Here is a 25,056-nt window from a genome sequence, read left to right as displayed (position 1 = left end):
CTGCCTCCTACAACCTTAGATTGAGATTATAATTACATTTTGGTAAGGCTTGAGTCAGTCCTACTTTGACAGTAATCAGAATCCTCAACCAAATCCACAATTGTCTCCAATTCCAGATAATTCAACAATTAACCCCCTATTTCTCCTTCACATAAATCACATCCACAAAATCACATTATCAAATTACAATTCTCAAATAAAAAAGTACTTAAAGTCATGTAATGATTCATAAATCATATCATCGATGCATTCATAAATGTTACCTCATATATCATGCACACCTCTATAAAAAGAATGCAAATTTCCGCATCAATTTGTCATCTTATAATATAGTGCAATGAAAAATTACAATAAAATTGACTTAAAAATTAAGAAAACATTTGTTAACTTTTGGTATCATAAAAAAATTTACCGAAAATGAATTTCTAACCCGAGCAGGACATGAGGTGAATGGCATTTTATCCGAGAATACGAGCAGTATTCTATCCATACTCTAGTACAATGGTTGACAACCTGTGTGACGACTCTGTGAAATGCAACATGCGTCAAGTGACATGAATCATATGTGTGACATGCGTCACTTGTGCAACATGGATCACCTGTGCAATATGCGTCACCTCTGCAATATGCGTCACCTGTGCAATATGCGTCACCTGTGCATCATGTGTCACTTGTGCGACATGCTTCACCTGAGCAACATGGATCACCTGTGCAATATGCGTCACCTGTGCTACATGCGTCACCTGTGCATCATGTGTCACTTGTGCGACATGCTTCACCTGAGCAACATGCGTTACATGTGCAACACGCGGCACACTAGTATGACATATGTCACATGCGGTTTTGATCGTGGCTTGTAACCAAGATCTGTCGTGACACACAGATTGCCATCCACTGCTTTAATACATGCTCTGAGATACAGTACCTAACCAAACCCAAACAACTACACCCTATTCCTCGGGCACATGAATTACTTTATGAACAAAAAGAAAGAAAATTCTCAAAGAATTAAATTGTTACACGCAATTTAAAGTTGACTTGACCGAAAGGCACTGAATGGATTATTTATTATTGCATTTTTAACATGTAATGAAAAAAATTTGAGATGAAAATAAAGTTATTTTTGGGCTCAAATTTAATATTACTTTGTTTTTTTTTTTTATTCAGGTTCCTGGTCGTGAATACAATGCGGAACAAATTGCATCTCATAAATTCTTCACTTGCTTTTTTTTTTTGTTTATACTCACAGAGATGTTGTTTTACGCTTTCCGTTAAGTTCCTCTTATTGGCAAAATTTATGTTTTAATTCATAACAACTGTTTTTTTTTTCGGTTCGGTTAAATTGAATGGATAGATCAAAGCAATGTGATGACGATGTTATGTAATCGGTTATTAAGAGAGTAAATTTCACTTTAGTAATAACAAAGTACTTCCAAATTAGTCGAGTGACTTCAAATGGATATAATTTTTGGGTAAATAAACAACAATCGATGGTTATTGTGATTATTAGAGAGATATAAAGATGAATTGGTTGATGGATTGGCTTAATAAGATGAGTTTGGAGTTTTGGAAGAGATTTGAGGCATAATGGAAGTGGATTTATATGCTTTTTGTTGATTTTTGTCAGTTTTTGTATTGAAAATCAACTGAACAAATTTAACGGTCAAAATAATTTCGAATTCTAATATTTCATTGCATAGTTGCAAACCCTTTGACTTTGTTTACAATTTTCAATCTAATTTCAACATTCAAACTGTAAACATCAAAGAAAAATACCTTAATTTAATTATTAGACTATTGTACCAGCTTCCACAGCCATCACAACACGCATATCCAATTGATTATCAAGAAAATCAGCAAGAAATTGCAAAATTGTCATTGAATTCTCAAATTTAAATTTTAATAATCCAATTTTTTGCAACAATTTCTCAATGTTACTCGCTGTCACTGCCATTTGAGGTTGTTTACAGTCTAGAGACTCTTATCTAACCCAAAAATCTAATTTTCTCACCAAAAAAAAAGTTATTTTATCAAATTAAATCTGCAATAATAAATTATTGTCTGTCCCCTTGGGGTATTGAATGAATTAATAATTAGTGACACATTTTATGTTGCAAATTTGATATTTTTCACATGCAAAACTGTGACAAAAATGATCTAAAAAAGTTGTTTTTGTTTATTAAAATTTCAATGCCTTATTTTTGGTACTTAATATATATTGCATAAAAATCCAACAAAATTGAGTTTCTCGTTTGACTGTCAATGTCAAGTTGTTTACAAAACACTTTATATTCAAATTAAAAGAATTGAAAAAAATGCGGGTAAAAAAGTGAAAATTTTTCTTTATCAGATAAAAATGTCTTATTGTGATTTCAAGAGAAGTGATTAGAAAGCTATATCTGTTACCGGCTGCAAATCAATGAAACTTGAAATTGATTTGAGACAGTTGGATAAAGAGTGTTAAACTTGATACTTAATGGGATTGTGGTATAATTAGCGGTTCAAAGCTTTTGAGGGGATTTAGATACAGTTGGTTTGGAGTTTGGTGCTTGGTGTTTGAAATTTGGTGTCCGGGTAATGCAGTGGTGGACAACCTTTTATGTTTCGGGACACACCTTGATAGCATGCCTCGTCCAAAACCAAACACGACATATAGATTGAAGAATTTACTAACATACAAGTGTGCCGCGGCACACAGGTTGCCCACCTCTGGGTTAATTAAATTATTAGAAAATCAATTAAAATTGGAATTATTGGAATTGTCTGAAATTCAGCTGCAGCTGACTGCACAATATAGGAATCGAACGAATTTCTTAAATTGCATAGCAGCCAGACTGTTAAAATACAGCTCGCAAACCATATGAAAGCACAAATTTGAAACTCTTGGAACTGTCTGAACTTCAGTTGCACCACACTGCATCTTTGTAGTCATCGAACGCATTGTTCAAAGCTCATAGCAACCAGACAACCTAAACATACCTCACAATCCATACGAAAGCACTAACAACCTCATCAAATTCTCTATCTGACAGCCTAAAATCAACCATTTTCATTTCCCGCCAGATCATCAGTGAATTCAACACCTCATTACCAGCCTAACAACAAAAAAAAGCTAATCAAAACACAACGACAATTTCGGCAAATAAACAACAAAAAAAATCTACTTTTATGGATAGCAAGAAGTCATTTAAGCATCAATGATCATGCTTAATTTTAAAAAATACCTAAATTAATGTAATTTTAGACGGTGAAAATTATGTGCATGACCTTCCATTATAGACTTGGTGCTACAATTATGCGTTTAAGTACACACATATGTAAGTGATCAGTTCGTCCTCAATGGTATATTATGATGAGAATTGCACCATAAATCTCCACAAGTATGGCATCCAAACAATTCAATACCGACTTGATGAAGATGAAAAATAGTTCGGATATAATCTAACTGCTAAAAGAGTTTTAAGTACTTTACCAGACATTGAGCAATTTGTATACAATAACCGGATGCCCTTCTGGTTGTATTTTTTTACATCATTTTGCATTTTGATTCTCTTTAAGCGCTCGACTAGAGCTTAAGCTACTGTGTATCCAATACTACCACAAACAATATCTTTGTCGTCCCTCAATGGAGCACTGAGGCATGCTGCTTTTTTTGTATCTGATTATGTGCAATCAAATATAGATATACAATTTATAATAATTTGCCATTGCTATAAGGTACCAATGAATGCAGAATATACTTGCTACTTAATTATGGCTTGGTAGCTGTAATTGCTTCGATATCGCCTCGAATATTTTTACTAAGTTGATTAATTAAGTAATAATTATGCTTGCCTTTGCCTGCACTCAATCAGTTGAATATAATAAAATAAATTGAAAATTGCAACTGCTGAGCGGTTCCATTTAATCCACAAAAAAAATTAAATTTAATTAAATTTAACAATAGTTTAAAAAGTTTGCAGGCAATAGAATTAGATGACGTAGATTATGTAGATGATGTAAAATTTAATTAAAGTCATACAGTTTTAAACAATTTTGTTCACAAATCTTAAACTCTGCTCTATTCATAACAGCATGACGATGGCGTGTTCAAGGCTTTTAAATGAGTCAAGAAGAAATAATAGGAAAACAGCACAAAAAAAAAATTCACAGACAAAAGTAAATCCGGAAGAAAAATTTTTTTTAATATTCCATTAGCTGCTTGGTCATTTGCGTCTATTGAGATACTGTAGGTCATAGTAAATTAACCATTGATCGAATATTTCGTGATAGAAATCGATGTTTTACTATGAGTAATCCTACACGATTGTGCTGTGCTGATTGAAATTCGATTAAAAATTACAATTTTATTGATTTGTTGATTTTTACTAGATTTTAAAGAAGATTATAAGTTAGATTTTGAAATGAAGTACTAGAATTTTGAATGAAGTACTAGATTTTTGAATTAAGTGCTAGATTTTTGGACTAAAGTGACACTAATTTCCAAGATAATGCAAAAATGAACTAGATTCTCATTGATTGTAGTAAACTTTAAGCAAACGTACAAGATTATAATTAAATATGCTAGATTATTTAGAATTGTACTAGTTTATGATAAAATATACTAGATTTGAGTTAAATATTCTAGACTATAGTAAAATGTACTAAATTTTAGTAAAATGAACCAAATTATAATTAACAATTATAGATTATGTTGAAATGTATTAGATTATGATGAAGCGTAGAAGACTAAAATTGAACATACTAGATTGTAATGAAATATGCTAAGCTATAGTTATATGTACTAGATTATCAAAAAATGAGCACGATTTGAATGAAACATAATCGATTAGAATGAAATCAACTAGATTAAAATGAAATGTCCTAGATTATGATGTAATATACTGGACAGTACTTGATTATGTCCAAAAATAATACAATATGATTAAATGCACTAGATTATGATGTAATGTACTAAATTATAATGAAATATACTAGATTATAGGCCAATATACTAGATTATATGCATAAATTTACTAAATTAAGTGTCAACAGTTACAATTTTCACTTCCTAGTACTAGATTCCTATCAAATCTCTCAATCAACAACTCAAACTTATGCCTACACATTAAATTTTACCTTCTACATGTTGATCTTTGTTCTTCTTCTACTCAATTCAAACATTCGCAGCACAGCCACTAAGTAAATTTGCATAATTTGGCATCTGCCAATTGTTGATCGTGCCAAGCGTGGGATTTCGACCCAAATTGATGATGTATAATCACAAATATTAAATCATATGTTCACTAGCACATGTGTGTGTTCATGAATGATGGGATGTTACAGCGTGTGCGTATGCTTACTGGCGTCAATGAAATTCGCGGTTCATAAAAGAGATGAGAACTCATTGAACCAGGATCTCAGCCAATCCATATTGAGTGAGTACAACGGAAGTTCAATAAGTGTGAATAATAGTAGAATTTACTACAAGGTAGCTTCCAATATTTATTTTCTATGCTCAAATTAATACTTATTGCCATTCCGCAAATGGCTGTACGTAATAATGCATAAACAAATTGATTTCTCACCTCTATGCAATATAGCTTAATCCATTTCAATCGTCCTTATTATAATTTACATTTATGCGAAATTTTGCATGCTCCTTGAGACTTAATGTTCTACAATTTATCAAGCACAGGCGTCAAAGGGCATTTGAAATATTTAATGCTTTATGTACTTCATTGCCAATGTAAAGTACATGAATTAATCAAATTAATGAGACGAGATTAAAAGGAATTAGTAATTTCCATGGATGGAAGTGGAAATGAAATTTGGAGTGGATGCTGGCAGTGAAATAAGTGCAAACTGAACCTTGACTAAGTGTGCATTTAGACTATTGGAAATGAAACAAAGTAAGGAAAAATTGGCACAAATATCAGCCATGAACTCTAGTGACATGCGCTGTAAGACTCTATGGGAAGTCAACAGTATCGGATGATCTCGCCGTGTCTTGGTGTCACCGATGAAGAAATTTTCAAATCCACAAGATACATTCGGCATCATCAAACAGTCTCTATCATTCATAATCACATATTTATAAGCCATTAACCTCCATAAAATTGGCAACAATGTGCTCCATCAACTCCTACGACTGCTTAAAAATGTCATAACTATTTTGACTTAAATGTCAATGATTTAACATCCAAAAGATTGTTATGAGAAAAATAATTGCTAGAAATTACAAGACAATCAAATGTCCATTGTTGTTGTTGTTGTTATGTCTATGACTATTTCGGAGAAATTTCTCTCACTTATGACTATTTTGGGTTGATTGCTTGGCTGTTGTGATAAATTGCTTTATTATAGATAAGTTTAAGTTGATTTTCTGGACTAAAATGGATGTGCAATTTGGCTTAATATTTTTGTATTTGATATTTTAATGTAATTGGCATTTTATGAATCACAGCAGTGTATGTAGTAAATGAGAGATTTATATCCGGTAGGAATTGAACTCACGTCGTTATCATCTCGAGTAGACAAGTTGGCATGGATGTTTAATTGATAACTAGACGTACGGACGACTAATGACATTTTTTGAGGAATGATCCACAAAGTATGTCATTAGTCAACCCGTAGTCGACTGGAGATCTAGTACGCAACTGAACTTTGTGTCAGTTAGTTGTCAGCTCGAGCAACTTAAGGTAGATCAAATTCCAAATCTTAAAATTAAGCGTGTAGAAAGGGAAATTTGCTTAATATCTCGACCTAGCAAAAGGTTCTGAATGCTAGTGCTGGATTCAGATCTTCTCTACACACGAAGGAAACCAAGTGCATCCCAGCCAAAGAAATAAAAGGTAAGTAAACAGTATTTCACCAAACACACGATGAAGCCCAGATAGTTCAGGAACTTAAACATGTGACTAGAAATTAAAGAGCGCGGATTCGAATCTCATTTGGGATCAATTGTTTGAAGTTACGCTTTGTTCTGTTAATTGCGATCTAGATTTCTTCTTAGTTCCTACAATCTCGATACTCAGGGATGGTACAACAGATCGTAGATCGCAGTGCCCTTTCGTCATCGACAGACCCTAATATTAATTCTATCTATCCTACAATCTGCTAGATTCAATTTTCAAAATTACCCAAGTTATCTCCTTGAATAACCCACCAGATTGTGATGTTAATCACTTACGATCCTCAACATTGAGAATGGAATTAACTTGGAAATTAACATTGAGTTGATTACATGCTTATAAATCTCTTAAATCCATCAAATCCCAGTATCAATCGCATGTCTTTATCTCTCTTATACACTCCATTCCAACATTCCCAATATCTCCTTTAATCTATCAATGTTAATGCCCACTAAATCTCCAAAAAAAAAAAAGAGTCAACAATCCGTGAACTCGATAAACTCAAAAATCTTTCGTCATGCTGTAAAATGTCAGAGACACAAATTCAATGACCAAACATTATTTCATTAAAATTAAATCCACAAAAAAAAATGTCAGTTTATAAATTGTATCCATCCTGCCATCAACTAAGTAATGTGTGTCAGTAAATTCTCCAAAAGAAGTCATTAAACATCCAAAAATAAAGATGAAGATTTATGTCAACGGATTTACTAAATTTTGATAGCTTTTTTTAAGGCATGAGAAGTTCAAAGTGACTTCTTATTGCTGAATTTGAAAGAAGAAGTCGATGCCAAACGAGCAATTACGAAAATGTATTAAAAAGCTTGCAAATTTATTAATCAAATTGCGCAAGGCTTCTTCTATGCAGCATGTCGAGATGCTGCTCATAAAATAAAAAGACTGTCTCTAAAATGTCAAATACGAGATGAAAAGGGAGAGAATCTCAAGTCATTGTTATTTCATATCATTCCGTACTCATCATCATTATCGTCGTGTCACCTGATATTTATGTCTAATATTAGTGATGCGTGACAAACCAAAGAAGAAGATTACTTCACGTTTATAGGAAGTTTGTAAGAATTTTTAATTTATTTTAATATTTTTTTTTTTTTGCGAAATTCACGTGTCATGTCTATATTTCGTCATGCTGCACATTTTAACATAATTAAGCTTCAAGCTACTCTTATTTCATCGCATCTTTAACTTCTTTTTTCCCAAAAGAAATTGTGTATTTTTTTTTCTCATCTCACCGACAGTAACGTGCAGCAGTAGAAGTAAGTAATAGCGGTAAATGAACGCAGTAAATCGTGAGAGTTTTATTTTCTTACGTTTGGCATTTCTTTTGTCTTTTTTTTTCTTTTTTATTCCATCACATCATCATCATCATCTTTCTTCTCATCTTAGTCAGTTAGTGGATCATCTAATAGCATCGTTATTACTATTATTTTGACGAGACATTTTTATTGCATTTAAAAATGTTTTTACTTTTTTTTTGTCTGATTTGCACAATATTATGGTTTTAAAAATGATGAATGTTTTGATGGTGATGTGATGGCTTGAGCGAGTTTTGAGATTTTGAGCACAAGAATTAGGTTCAAAATTTTTAACGATTTTCAAAAATTCAAATTTTTACCGACTTTTAAAATTTCAAATGTTACTTAAATTTTGTGGAAAATTATGAAGATTGTAAAAAATTCAAGATTTCAACGGTTTTCAAGAATTCAAATTTCTAACAGCTTTTAAGAATTCAAGTATAACGGGGTTCAAAAATTCAAATTTCTAACGATTTTCAAAAATTAAAATTGTTTTCAGTTTTCAAAAATTTCAAAAATTTAATTGATGTTTTAAAACAAATTTTTAAATGAATTTTTGAAAATTATTCAAATTCAAATTTCTAACGGCTTTTTAAAATTCAAATCCTGACGTCTTTCTAAAATTCGAATTTCAAAATTTCAAATCTAAGCAACCACTAAGTCTAGCAAATTTCAGTCTCATAATCAGTTACAAAACAGAAACAATAAGTAACCCAGCCACACATTCTCCAACCTAGCAACAAAGCCAACTCAGACAGCACATATGCCAAATGTGAGACTAGATCAGACATATGCAAACTATATATACATCAATTAATCTACTAGACAGTTATCCATACGGTCAAAAAAATTCACGCAGTTAGTCGACGAATGAGTCACATAGTGAGTAATAATCCACACCAGCCATAAGTGCCAATAAACCCAATCTGAACTAAAAAGAACGCAAATTCAGTTCAACTTTACAGGCACAAAAAACACATTAAATGTACATATTTAGACATAACTTGCGCAACTTGTCATCATAAAAAACAGACAAAAAATGATTAATGTTATTGATGAGGAATGCCTTGACGAGCCTCAATAACTTTTTTTGCATATCGCACCCAAAATTAGTAGTCAAACGCAACAAGCATGTGCATGTTAATTACATTTATAGACATGTAATGAAAGACGATCGGGAACTTAATTAAATTTTAATTCCATCAATTCTAATTTAAAATTAAAATTCTTAATGCTTACACATTTTAAGGCATTAATTAATTCATAAAAATTGTTCTAGATCAAGGAAAGACTTCTCCCATATTTTAAGCCTTACTTACTCAATTATATGGTAATAAATACAGGAATAATTTCAAGTAGCATGCATCAAGAATTTTTTTGATATTTATTGACATGTCATACATGCTATAAATGTCTTAATCTCAACGTCTCATCAGACATATTCATCTACGATTGATCTACATGATTCAATATACTCAATTATTTAATCATGATCAATCTCTCAAACTACTTGCTCATTAGTTAAAGTCAAGTGAGTTGGAATTGAAAAATATTGTTTTTTGCTTATGTGACATCTGTGCATGTTTGTTTTGATTTATTTTAATTTTATTATTATTAAGCTTTATGTATTTTTTATTAAGTCTAGCTATTGTTTGCAATAACTCAGTGGTGCAGGTAGGAGTTCTAAACGGATTTGAAAGCTCAATTTGTCCTTAATTTAAATTGTCTTGAAACTGATCCTAAAATGGATGGCTTACTAACCAAATGGATATGTCTCAAAACTAAACTTATCCCAGAACTGAACGTGTCCCTAAAACTGAGCGAATCCTTTAACTGAACTTGTCCTTGAACTGTATTTAACTCAGAACTGAACTTATTTCAAAATTGAGGTTATTTATGAACTGAACATGTCAAAAAAAAAACTAAACTTATCCCAAAGTTAAACGCATTCTAGAGCTTGATTGTCCTTAAAGTGAATTTAACATAAAACTGAACTTTTTCTTCAACTAAACTCATTTCAAAGCTAAACTTATCCTAAAACTGAACGTTTTCTCTGACTAGACTTGTCCTGGAACTGAACTTAATTCATAATTGAATAATTAATTAAACTTCTTCCAAAATTGAGCTTTTCTGTGAAATGAATTTGTCCAAGAACTGAACTTGTCCTTCAACTAAACTCATCTCAAATCTAAACTTATCCTAGAATTGATATTTACTCTAAACTGAACTTATCCTTTAGCTTTAGTTATCCTGAGACTAAACGTATCTTCAAACTGAACGTGTCCAAGAACTGAACTTATCCTTCAACTAAACTCATCCCAAAGCTTAACTTATCCTACAACTGATCTTTACTTTAAACTGAACCTTTCCTAGAGCTCAAGTTAGCCTGCGACTAAACTTATCCTCAACATGAACTCGTATAAAAACTGAACTTATCCTAAACAACTTAAACATGTCACAAAAGTTTTGTTCATCCCTCATAACTTCATTAACATGATTACGTGCACCTTCACTTACTACTCCACTGCATCAACAGCAATCGCTGAGAGAATGAATTCTAAACTAGTTTCACAATCGACTGCAACAATGAATAACTGTGGAATTTTTAAATTTTTAATTTGAAAAGACTTAAATGGTGGTTATTTTATTAAAAATAGAAACTTGAGGATTTTAATGAGAAGTGTTTGGCAATGATTAATCTGCAGTTATGATTGATTTTCGCTTCAAAATTAAGTCTTAATTTGAATTGAAATTGGATTTTGAGGTTATGAAGAGAAAATTGATTTTTTTTCGTACCTTTTTGTCTTTTTTGTGTGGATTAATTGGAATTTGTGGCTGATTGTTGAGATGGTAAGGTTGAATGCAGTTGTAAGATTTTGAAGAAAATTTGAGATTTTTTCAGGTTTTGGAGAATTTGGAATTTACACGTGGCCTACTATGATCAATTTCTCAAATTTATCTCATTCCATACAGTCCAGAATCCAATTAAAAATTCATACTCATAGCCAACCTCATAGCAAATCGCAATATCACGATTGAGACATGAAAATAATCAATAATGTCCATAACAGACAATTTACACAAATCACCTTACCCAACCTACATGCTTCCCAGAAATTTTCCTCAATTCCACGAACTTTTCTTAATTTAACGTCAACTGCAATTGCTTAATAATATCCAATAAATTACATAAACCACAATCAATGCTCGACTTTTATGTCCATATATTGAAATATAAAGTCGACAAGATTTTGATTAAGGTTCATTAAGTATTTATCTATAGACTATATATTATGCATAAGTATACCAACTTTCAAATAACGAACTTCTTCTTTTTATATCCATAAATTTATTAATTGCAGCATAAAAAATATTTAAGCTATGATAATTAAACTGAGGAATTGAAAAAATCATATTCGAGGATTATAATGGAACTTTCAAGTTTACATTGAGAAATATGTACAATCATTCCGAAGTAGAGAAAGTTACCAAGACCTTAAACTAAGTTTAGCTTATCTAATTAAGTGCTGTCAAAAAAGGATTAATTATGGACGAGATTTTTTGAATTAAAATTGCTATTAAATGATACAGTTTTGATACGAAATTGGAGTATGGATTGTGAGGTGTTACATGATGTGTTGCTGGAGATATTGGAAGTGCCAATTTTGAGGGATATTTTTGATTATGTAATTTTGGTCCTTTTGAATTTAAAAAATTGTTAATTAATTGGGGTTTATAAGATTTTTTGGGATTGATATGGGATTTAAGAGGCAGTAAGAGGTGTCAAGTCATTGACCTTTGGTGGATGTTAAGTGCTAATGAAGGTATGAGTGGTTTATGGAGTAAAAAAATGAAGAAAATTGCAAAAAAGCTTCAAAAATTTGTCATTTTAATAAAATTCCGTTACAAAATTTTGAATTTTGCTTCAATTGATGCAAAAACACTCATTCAAATTTGAAAAATCCGTTAAGTTGACTTGACAAATTCAAATTTTTAAAACTCAAAACTGAATAAATTTTGAATTTTCGCGTCAATTGATGCAAAAACACACATTTAATTTTGAATAATCCGTTAAATTGACTTTTGTGTTTTGAAGTTCTCAAGCAATTGATTTAAACTTGACAAACTCACATTTTATCACACAAAACTGAATAGATACACAATTTAATCAACATCCACCTAATCCATAAAGCCATAAAAAATCACACGCAACTGAAAAACTGTTAATCTCAAGAACATGATAATATTTTCCCATACCCATGAATCTACACTGTAATAAAGTCTCAATATTAATTACTACTGTGCATACAATGTAATATTTACAGCACCTAGAAGCTAATCAAATTACAAACCATATCTAATACATAAGTAAGACATATCTGTAACATAAAATAAAGTATAACAAATTTACAAGCTTGTTTATCCATTCCTCTATGTCAAGGTTAAGTTGCTGTTACGGTTCTTATCAGGTGTGTCCGTTGACATACAATATATATAAATAAGTTTAAAATGAAAAGTGAAGGCTTTGATCTTGATACAGATTTTAAAGCACCACACTTGTATGACTATGAATGCTTGTTGCTCATAAATCAAAAATTTAAGTCACAATTAATTTTCAGAAATAATTCAATTGCTTAAAAATATTTGTATATTTACCGCACCTAAAGCGCATTTTAAATACATTGTAATTTTTTTTAACTGTACATTGGAGACACATAAGTTAGTGGAAGAAGTTAATTTTATGCAATCACATATTTTTGTGCTCTCTGTGACTCTCCATGTTTATTTGCAATATAACATTAAAATGCCATAACATCATGTCTTAAGGTGCATAATTTCATGTAATGTTGTTATTTTAATTAAAATACATTTAAGAGTTTGTTAGTTATGGTATAGAACTTTATTTTGGGGTGAAGTAGAGAAAATTAAGCAAAACTGAGCAAATTTGAGCAAAACTGAGCAAATTTGAGCAAAACTGAGCAAATTGTGCAAACTGAGCAAGTTGTGCAAACTTAGCAAAACTGAGCAAACTGAGCAAAACTGAATAAATTGAGCAAAAATTAGTACAAATCAACAAAATCCACTAAAATTTCACAAAAATTCCCTTCTAATTGACGTCACAACTAAATCAACCTTATCCAAAAGCATAAAACACATTTCATGAATATTTTAAGAACGCAGCAGCCTCAAAATGACTCAATTCCTGCGGTAAACATAAAAACAATCTTTATAACTCTAAGGTAAATACATTAAAAAAATACAGAAAACATTCATGTTCTCATTGAACAATCTAATTGAGGTTGCACAATATCATTTCCATCATTCTTTCAGCTGTGAAAAAAAAAAATAAAAATCTACTCACGAATGGTTGGCAAGGTCGCAGGTGAGAAGAAAGAAATAAAAAAAAAATTGCGCTATTTTTGCTCGAAAAACAGCCATAACAACAACAAAATGAGTAGTATGCGAAAAAAAAAAATGGAATACTTTACATTACCGCATAATGAACATTCATAACGTACATACCGACGAGAGAGGTAGAACCGAACCGAACGAGATATTGGCAATTTGACTTGAGGACCATGAAACTTTCTCTTTCAACGAATCATGCTATATTTGCAGCCATTAGTGGCTATTAAATAACTTCATTATGTATAAACTTGATTTTTCATTACATTAAGGAGGTAGCAAAGCATCAGCAAGTGACTAATTACACATCTTCCTTGAGAGAATCAACTGCTAATAATTTTTAGATCCCGCGTACTTTTTTAAATTGTATCTTTTAGCCACCAATGTCAAAATGTAAAGTGCACGAAAAGCAATAAACATAAAATTTGTTATGAGAGGCGTCAATCCATTGGATATGGGTGAATAAGGCGTAGAGCACTCAAGCAAGTGAATTAAGAATTTATGTGCGAAACTAATGAAGTGAAATAATGAAGTTCTTAATTTAACGGCTTTCAATTATTTGAATTTTGTAGAACCGTATAAATAAGATTGTAAGGCTTTGACATTTTTGAATTTGAATTATCTGTTCTAAATTCAACGGTTTTTAGTTATTTGAATTTGTAAGAACCGTACAAATTACATTGTAGAGTTTTGAAAATTTGAATTCAAATTTTAACGGACAAATTTTGATTTTTTGTAAATTTCAACGAAGCAACCGACTTGAATGCCTCATCAATTTCTAGAAAAATAACTAATAATAGCTATGATCTTCATCATTCACGTCTAAATGACCTGATCAATCATTTGGTAAACTTTTTCATACATTTTTTTCAATATCAAATGTTTAAATCGAAATTTGTCCAAATTAACATTAATTTGAAGTATCTCTTTGTGTCTGAGATAGAAAATTAGCATCATTGGCAAATAATTACAGTGATCATCATCAGCAATTATCAAATATATACATATACTTGCAATAAAAGGTCATGTCAGCATAAGATGAATGATTAATGGACAAGAAGATTTTTTTCGGTCATTTTTAAGCACATTAGTCAGTGCCACGACGGTGGGCCACATATGAGACAAAAAAATAATAATAATTTGTAGTTTATGTCGTTTAGCAACATTTAAGCATGAAGTAATGACTTCACATCATGCAATGACTGTGCTGTACTGTATTTTTAGCTAAATACACACTAACTTTGCAGTTAGATAAGACATGAACTAATTAAGAAATTGTAACATAATTGCCAACTGTAAATAAAAGAATTATGAGCTACACAGACTGCCTACCTGCCATACATATTCATCTTAATAACAAAAGGTGCAATCACGCTCCAATGAAAATTCATTTCGAGGTCACATGCATGATGATGATCATGCTCAATTTTTTTTTTTTACATGTTACTCTTTTTTGAGTGAAAATGTCAAGAACTTCATTGTGCATTTTACATCTTCTTCGTTCGACTGACTGTTGTCGTCGATGAAAATGATGAAATCCAATCTAATGCTCGTTTCATCTCATGTAAAAAAGGAGATTAATTGGCATAAAGAATGTTTACTTAGATTTCATGGCAATTGTTGCACTGTTGATGGACATACCATGACTTGTGATTGATTGAAAACAGAACAATTTTGTTCTTGGTTGGTCACTTTAATGAGTCGGTTGTAGCATAAATTAAGGCAGAGAAAAAAAAATTGGGGCCATCGAACGGAATCGATTAATTCTGTTTTTTGTTTCTTTCGTATTCATGAATTGACACTTATATGTTAGGCACACCGCGTCGGCCAGAAGGCAATGAAATATTTTTTAAGGTTTTATTTAATTAAGGAGTTGTTTGGAAGTGATGTGGGGTTCATGGATGGGATCTTAAGCTGTATGGCACTTAAAGTTGCTCAATTTATGGTTATTCCTGCTTTTGACGCTTTGAAAGAGTTCTTAGGAGTAGAGTTTGAGGTTAGTTATCAATTCTATGCGTTGCAGCAGAAGGAAGTGTTGTAAAAAGCTGATATTTGTGTCGTACGCAGTTGTAAGAGTTGGATTTGGCATTGCCAAAGCAAATTGAAGAATTGTAACTAAGGAGAGGAGCTGGGAAAGTAGTAGGCGAATTTAAACCCCCTCCAACCCCACTTCACCCTCCCTTACACTCTTCTGAGCACGAGCCTGTCTCCTATCAAAGTTAGGAGCGCTAAAGATCAGAGCTTAAGAGTTGGAACTCGAGCTTATCTTCAATTCAACATAAAATTAAGTCATCTCTACCTCAACTGCCCCACAATTCTCAATTGACGTCATTTTCCAACGACCCCCTATAAGACAACATAATAAAATATTGACATAGACTTCTCAAATACATTCGTGCCACTTGTCCAGTGAAATTTGTAATTGACAAACCAATAACTTCATTTCAGTTTGGTCATAGACCGTAACAAAATATCAAATATGAATATTCAATTTGTGGCCTGCTATCAAAATAGACATAAAGATTGTGTAAATCACGTTTCACCGATATTTCAAAATCTATCACATGCACACATTCTTTTGTATTTGGAGATATTCATTTACAGATTGGTGAGAAATGTGTACGGCATGAGATAAGATAATGATTTGACTTTTCATTAACTTGATTCGTGAATCCAAAAAAAGTTAGACAAAGAAGAAATTAAAGAGAAAAGAAATTCAGTTGCATGTCTAATCAAAATGACAAGCTTGAGTCATGTGTTTGTGAGAAATATTGAAAAAATGAAATGTGTGGAATTTATCTGTGATATTTACAGATATGAGGTGCGAAATTTCGGTTAGTAGGGAAAATTTGGAAGTTATTGAGTTCAAGGTTTAGTGAGTTAGTGGTGAGTTATTGGTTTAAGAAGCTTAATATTGTTAATTGTTGCCATATTTTGATATATGTTGCTCAGTTTCATCAATTTTCGTCAATTTGATTCAATTCTTTTTGGCAATTTGGTACAATTTTTGCTCAGTTTTTGTCAATTTGGTTCAATTATTGCTCAGTTTTTGTCAATTTAGTTCAATTTTTGCTCAGTTTTTGTCAATTTAGTTCAATTTTTGTTCAATTTTTTCTCACTTTATGTCAATTTAGTTCAATTTCTGCTCACTTTTTGGCAATTTAGTTCAATTTTTGCTCAGTTTTTGTCAAATTAGTTCAATTTTTGCCCAATTTTTGTCAATTTAGTTCAATTCTTGCTCAGTTTTTGTCAATTTAGTTCAATTTTTGCTCAGTTTTTGTCAATTTAGTTCAATTTTTGTCAATTTAGTTCAAATCAGATCAAAAATGCTCAGTTTTGTCTTTTAAAAGCTCAATATTCCTATGAAATGTTTGAATTTTACAGAATTGCACTTAAGTCTTTACTAAGTAACTCATATGAACTCATCCGAACCCTCAATGTCTTTCACAACATCATTCCAAGAAGCAACTCTCATAAATCCACAATAATTAACTACAACCTGTCTCTTGACAACTAGTCAAAATCAAATCTGATGCTCATCCTTCAAAGTCATACATTAAACTTTATCAATTGCTCATCTGTCACATATTTTCAGAATTTATGTATTACATCAAGATTATCCAATAACTGCTGTATTGCCCTACATACTTTTAATAATGCTTGTTAGCATATTTTATGCCCTTTTAAATGCCATTTCACAGACTCATTCATCTTCATCTTAACCTATATATATTTCCATAGTCATCATCGTGTCGTCTTCATTGTAGGAAGAAAAAAGACAACCGTAAACAAATTATTACATCATGACCTTGAGATAGTTCACTCTAGTCACTGCTAATCGTTGCGATGAAAATAAAGCCTCTACGTGATACTTTTTATATTCAGTCAGAATTCACATGGTACCGTAACTGTGTGTTGAAATAATATTAATTACATACTTTTATCTTCCCTGCCCTATTGTTTCCCACCAAAACATATAAAAATAAGCAACTTAGTTCATTCATTTCCATTTTTCTGTGTCTTATTAACTTTAATTTTACTACGACGATTTCCCAATCAAATTTACTATTTTTTGGGTGCCTACTTCTGCATCATGAATGACTTGTCTGATGAGATACTTGAAATGATTAATGATAAGAAGAGTTAGGAAATGATTCAATGTTTATTGTGGCTGTTTAACAACATTTTTGTCAAGTTTAGTTAATGAAATGTAGCATTAACATTTTACTTTAATGAGACGCAATGTCTATTACCCGAAAAAAGATTTCAAGATGGCATTAGTTAATGGCTTAAAAAAGATTTCAATTAATCATCTCTTCTACCTTCGAGTGCGTTCGAATTTGTTCATGTTTGCATGTTTTTTTGGGTAATTTAAGGAATGAGATGTTGTAGGGAATTGGTGGATTAGGCGCATTTTTTCGGAAGAGAGACTGTTGAGAATTAGTCTGAAGTGCATAATGATATTGATTTGTTGACTCTAAATGGATATTCTGCTACGTCAGATTAGAGATTGGTACAAACAGAGCTCGGACTTTTTAAGGAAAAATCGACTCGAATTGACTCGACTTCATACAAAATAGACTGCTTAGATAGAATACTGTCAAAGTAAAGCTAAATCTGGGGTAGCATGCTATATAGAGGCAATTCTGCCAAAACGAAAGTAAAGTCTCTGTGGCTGAGTGTTTAAGAATCGGACCAAATATCTGACATTCTCAGTTTTATAAGGTCGTGAGTTCGATTCCTACTAGAACCTGATCTCTTTATACTGTATTTTTGATGAGGAATCAATGCTCACAGTTAAGTACGAACGGATCCAAATTTAGGTTTTGGAGGTTGGACTAACTATGGTCCTATATATCGAACTTAATAGACAATCTCTTTTAATTCCTACAAATTCTTGTCATTTAGTACAATCTAATTTATCAATCGGGTAAGCAGCAAGAATCCAGTCAGTCAATATTTGGTCAACATATAACCCTAACAGACATTAGAGCATGCTTGTAATACCACTAGTATGTCCAAAAACTGTTCTTCTAGTCAGTATGTAATCCAGCCAGTCAGACAAACCACATTCATTCACATATATTCATCTATAGCTTCACTAACTTAAATCACTCATGACCATCATCATCCCACAAAATATCAAACAAACAAGAGAAATACAAGAAAGAAGAAATACTTTTTATAAAGTTCAATGAAAATTACATCGGGGAATTTTTTTGAATAATAAAAAAGCAACATATTTTTTGAAGGTATACGACCAGATACATGTAAAAATTAAAATTATGCTCATTAAAATGTCACTTACTTTGAATAGTTTATCTTTTTGGTACCAAATATCTTCCTCATCTTCCATTTGCATGTATGCTTGATCTAAATTAAGATCGTCGCGTGATCGTGATAAAATTTTACGCCTAGACACCATTTCACGTGGCAGTGTTGAGCTTTGGTGAGGTCCAAGGCTGTAAATAACAACAAAAAAAAATTAATAAATTTTATGTAAAAAGCAGCTAGAATTAATGAATTTAGGATGAAATATGACAAAAAAATACAGATTTTAATTACTGTAATTATAGCAGTGGTGGGCAACCTTTTGTGTCCCATGAGACACCTTAGTAGAAAGCTACCACAGAAACTACACATAACATGTGGTTCATGATTTTGTGTCGCGACATGGTTTTGTGTCGCAACATGGTTTTGTGTCGCAACATGGTTTTGTGTCGCAGCATGGTCTTGTGTCGCAACATGGTTTTGTGTTGCAGCATGGTTTTGTGTCGCGACATGGCATTAAGTCGAGAAATGGTATTGTGGTGTCGCATGATATTGTGCCTCATCACACAGGTTGCACACCACTGAAACACAACATTGATGAACATGAACTAATCGTATAATTGTCGTCATCAAAACGCGTTATGGGAATATCAGTGATGCGATGTGAGAAACATCAACAATTGAAATGGGTCATTTAAATTAAACGACAATTACGGATAGTTGGGTATGTATGTGATCTCATCGAAGGACATCAGTCATAGAATTAATTTTTCATGTATGGCCCATGGTCAAAGTCGTCTGTCATTTTTTTGTAACTCGAATCAATTATCATCAACCATAAATTATTAGTCAAATTGACACATGCATGCATGAAATTGCTCCAATTTATATTTCGCGGTACAACAATACAGCCATTCGGAACTGACAAAAAAAAGAAGGCAAATGAAAGCGAAAGGATTGGTGTGTTTTTTTTTTGCATAACATTGAGAAAGGTCGTCGCACGTTTGCGCATTGTGGTAGCCTGAAATCTAATGTATGCATGCGGGTCGCATGACTCATTCAATGGCTTGCCCCAAATTCCAATAAACTTTACATTTCTATTCTTCATAAGATTGCTTGTTTTGCCTAAAATAGTTTTAAGATTGAACGTGCTAGTCATGCCCGACCCTACCCAGTTGCTTTATTAATTTTCATTTCTCGATCAAAGCTGTGTGCGGCGTTGAATCTAAAAATCACTTAGAATGCATTTACATTAAGTTATGTATTTTATATAAAATTTTAGACAAGAAAAAAACCCACGAAATTGTTGGTAACATGATCGACCTTGAATAGTTTGTAACAATTACATATTATGCCTGCTTGAGATCTATACTTTATTGTACTTTATTATTTTTATTTCCATCGATGTTAGAGCCCTGTTACTACCGTCGTGTGCTGTGCCTTTGAGAAATAATATCAAAGATTAAATGATCACTTCCCCATAATGCACATGGAAATAACGTATCATTATGCTTCTTAAATGGTTTGGATATGCAATTCGCTTGCCTTTTTTAATTCTACATTTTTTTCGACTTATCCAAGGACGTTGGATAGTTGCATTCTATAGTTTATGGATTAAATAGAATTGTGGCTCTTTAAGTTTGATGAATGAAATTTTTAACGGTTTTTTGAAATTCAAAACTAAATTAAAGTTCTTCTTGTGGTTTGGAAAAATTCAAATTCAAAATGATGGTTAGTTTTTTAATTTTCAAAAATTTGAATTTTACGGGTTTTTCAAATTCAAATAAATTCATCTTGAGTCATAGAAAAATTCAAATTCAAAATAACGGTTAGTTGTTAATTTTCAAAAATCAGAATATTTAACGACTTTTAAAATTCAAAAAATATTTCTAGACCACAAAAAATATTCAAATTAAAAATGACGGTTACAAACAAATCACGAAATCTATAAATCACAAAAAAGCCAACAACTTGGCACAAGTATGTACACCAACATTTAAGGAGAAGAGAACGAATATGATGATAATTTGCATTAAATTCTCAATTTTTCCATCAACCAGTCAGTGTCATTGAACAATAGACGACATAGAAGGAGCACATACTAAGTACACAGCAGTTAGCATGTAAGAATAGACAGCAAATAAAAAGCGAAAACTTTGATTATTCAAATGAGACTGCTATTAAGACAATTTAAGAATCTAATGGACATCGACATAAGTCGAAGTGATACTTATGCACATAAATGGAATGAAAATTAAGATTATTGATAAGGACGAATGGGTCGAAAATAGCCGTAGAATGAGAGACATCACTAACATGTCATTTTATCGAGATTTTTACTTTCTAAACAGTTTCTATTTCATTACCAATGATCGTTTCCACTCCCAATATTCAGTCTCATAATCATCAACATGTTCTTGTACCTTCCTTCTTAAATGGAAAATGAATGCTCTTCACATTATAAGTCGTTAAGATTTTTACATTGAGAGGAAGTTATACATTCTTTTTATACATTTTTCGCGATAACAAGGCAATTGCATAATTCTATTTTCTTCATTCTTCTATGCTGTGCTGTAGAGGTAGTTACAGTACACAACAATGAAAAATGGAGATTTGGTCTCTGACTGAGTTGCTGACAGGAACGCATTTTCCCATAGAGAAATGAAAGGGAAAATAATGGTCAAAAAATATTTGAAAAATAACTGTCAAAAATATTTGAAAATTAACGGTCAATAATTGATTGAATTATAACGGCTAGAAAAAGTTTGAAAATTAACGATCGCAAATTATTTGAATTCTTACTATTATGATAAATTTGAAAATTAACGGCCAAAATAAATTTAAAAATTAACGGTCAAAATTTATTTGAATTTTTACTATTAGGATAAATTTGAAAATTAACGGTCAAAAATAATTTGAATTTTGACGATTAAGAGAAATTTGTAGATTAATTGTCAAAAATTATTTGAAAGTTTCCATTAAAAATTATTTGAATCTTAACGGTCAAATATTATTTGAAAATTAACGGTCGAAAAATATTCAAAAACTACAAAGCAATTTTTGAGTCAAATTCATGAGCGACCAGACGGACATATTGACACAAAACACTAATTTCGTGAAAATTGCGCCAAAAAGAATAGCTAATCCAAAAAGAACGTCGATAAGATATGAAGTTGAGTGAATGAGTTGTGCTGCCTCAACAATATTCTCTTCTCCGTCTTGTTTTCAAGCCAAGTCATCAAGATTATTCTATTCTCTATTCCTCTAAAAGGATCATTGCCTTTTCGTTAGAATTAGAAAATAATTGGCATTAGGGTAGTGTCGAGAGATCTCCTCATGTGTTTATGACATTCTCATTCTTTCTATTTTTTTCAGCAATTAAGATAGCAATCGATGTAGCTACAGCTAAGCTTCAAGGTAAATTTTGGATTAAAATGATGGGACAGAGCTTGAGAATTTTTTTTTTACGAAGTTTCCGTATTTTTTAATCATAATCAGTAGACATCAAGGTGTAATGATTTCACATTGTAAATATGTATACAATTCCGACCAAAAATAAAGTGTGCTTGTTATTGAATCCAAGCGCGTAAGAGATGATTAAGTCAATTAACACCTACTTTAAGATTGTTTCTTTTTTCTAATTCCACAGATGGTAATGTGATGGAGATCTTGTTTGAAAAGGTGGTGAAGTTGTCAGGATTGGGGTAGAGGAAAGGGAATGAAGGTGTCAATTTCGATTCGAACAAGAAGCTATGAGTGTCGGCTCAACCTGGCAAAAGTTTGGTAACACCTAAGGCATGCCCAATTCTCATCCATGTTCGATGTTCCGAAAATTTAATTCTCGAAAGTCAGTGTTTCGAAATTCGAATTTTCGAAAATTTACTTTTCGAAATTTGAGCTTTCGAAAGTTAATTTTTTGAATTTCGAATTTCCAAAAGTTTTTGAATGAACTTCCCAAACTTCAATTTTTTGGAATTCACATTTTCGAAAATCAATTTTTCGAAATTCGACTTTTCGAAAATCAATTTTTCGAAATTCGAATTTTCGAAAATTGCCAACAACTAGTCATTTCCATGCCAAACTATTCTCCTTCCCTACTCAACCCAACTCTGCAAAATCCGCAATTCATAATGCAATTCGCGCGCACTTTTAGGTTATGATTCTTTATCTCAAGGTAGACATCCTTCTTGCTTGAAATATTTTACGTTGTATGTATAGCAAAGCGTGAAGTACTCAGTAGCGTTTGTTGAAGTTCATTGAGCTATTGTTGATGTTTTGGCACAACAATAAATGCTTAGTTATACAAAATTCAAGCATTGATCGCATTATGATTCCAATATGGAAATTTTTTTATAAATATTTGATGATAAATCTCAATCTTTTTTGATGAAATGGAGATACGACAGTGACACATTCGGAATTTATAAAACTTTACATTAAATTCACAAACAAGACACGTGGTGATGAATACAAAAGCAGTGAATTTTTTTATGGCATTTTTTTGTTTCTAGAAGATGTGAATGGCCTACGTGGAACGAAACAAAGTAGCAGGCTTAGAACTCGATCGAAATAAAATGATATTGTCATATGTCGCATTATTCACGTCTCTCGAATTTACCTTCTGGACGCAATGGCATGTTCTCGTCAAAAATTCATTGTGCAGTAAATCATGTTGGGGTATTCACATTTTTAAGAATGGAATTAGTCATAAACAAGTTTTCACCGCCAGTAACCATATGTCAAATTGTATATAAAATAATTTGAGGCACTGAATTAGCAGAAATAAATGAAATTTCATCATGAACATAAAAAAACTTTCTTTTTTTTTATACACAAAAAATTTTTTGGCATTCATCATCACCATCGATAATTGAATATTTTTGTTGTGTTCATTCAAATCATGATCGTCGCGCGGCTGGCCAAGAGAAATTTCTGTTTTGGGAATTCATCAATTTTCACTTGAAATCGTTTGAAGAAATTTGATTTTAAAAATGTAAATTTTATTTTATCGTGTTGTGGGTCAGTTAGGAAAGATTGGCTGTATAGGGGATTTCCTTAAAATATGCGTCAAGTGATTCCGTGAATTTTGATGCTGTGGGGCTTGTTAAGTTGATGGTTGAGAGTTTTGCAGGTATTTTTGTGAAAGATTTCTTTGAGTTTGTTGGATTTGCTTCAAAATTTTAACATTTTGTCAGTTTCTACAAGCTTTTTCTGTCAGGTCATTCACTTATGGCTTCGAAAATCTTGGATTTGGAATTCTAACGTGCCGAGTGTTATTCCGTTGCCACCACGGTGACGAAGCGGCGAAAACAACCAAATTTGCCAACTGCCTGCCACTTGGTTCAAATAATACTATCTCCTAGTTACCGTCCGGACAACATTTCAATATGTATCGATCGGGTATGAATTACAAAGCGGATCTGTCAATGCGACAATAAGGCCTCTGTGGTGGATTGGTAAGTCAACAGACCGAATTACTGTATCACTCTATTGTGAGTACGTGAGTTCGATTCCCACCTACAAATGACACAAATTAGTCATTGAAGCCAAATGGCTGTCCTATGGCGTCTAAGTGGCAGTTTGCAAGTCAATTGCCATTAAAAATGTCACTTGAATACCGTGTAGCCGTCATTAGGTTACCACCATTAGGTCGCCATTTGGTTGCAATGAAAAACTCGTGCCGATAGGACCAGATCTTAAGATTCGTCGAGACCAAAACCTCCTTGCAGTCTTTGTTGCAGTTAGAAAGTTCTTGAGGTTATTGGTCTCGATTTAGGTTCCATTCTTGGTCTTGTACTTAAAAATCCATCGAATCCAAGACTTCACAAAATCTCAAAATATTCAATTTAAGCAGCAGGTCTTGCAACAGCAACGAATCAAATTACATTCCACTTCAAATTTTATGTAATTTTGTTCAAATCATAAATGACCGTTATTTATTAACTTTAAGTCTTAAATTTATATCAGACTCCATTAGCTGTGCTTCATAAAACAATATTTCTCAACATCCAAAACAGCACAAGCTTTTCATTATTGTCGGAGTCTCTTTTTTTCTTGTTTAAAATTCGCTCAATATATTTTGCTTTAAAAGCATAAAATAAAAATTTTTCCTTTCACTTTTAACTCGATTTTGCACTAAGCACTGCATGAAAATTGCTCAGTTAAGCGAGCTT

At 32.0% G+C, this 25,056-nt stretch overlaps 1 protein-coding gene across 4 annotated transcripts in view; it reads right to left on the bottom strand.

The window, feature by feature from the left end:
• The window catches only part of exp (expansion), a 92,302-nt gene that overhangs the window by 51,713 nt on the left and 15,533 nt on the right, over positions 1-25,056 (bottom strand). For all 4 annotated transcript variants that reach the window (XM_070642587.1, XM_070642589.1, XM_070642588.1 and 1 more), the window contains one exon: positions 18,921-19,074. In XM_070642587.1, coding sequence (XP_070498688.1) covers positions 18,921-19,074 — 154 coding nt within the window. The remainder of the gene's footprint in view (positions 1-18,920; positions 19,075-25,056) is intronic.

This window comes from Chironomus tepperi, unplaced genomic scaffold, assembly GCF_022539635.2.
Source record: "Chironomus tepperi strain 1889 unplaced genomic scaffold, CSIRO-AGI_Ctep_v1 contig_298, whole genome shotgun sequence".
Classification (NCBI taxonomy): domain Eukaryota; kingdom Metazoa; phylum Arthropoda; class Insecta; order Diptera; family Chironomidae; genus Chironomus; species Chironomus tepperi.
Note: the sequence above shows the minus strand (reverse complement) of the source record. Positions and strands in the feature narration are given on the sequence as shown.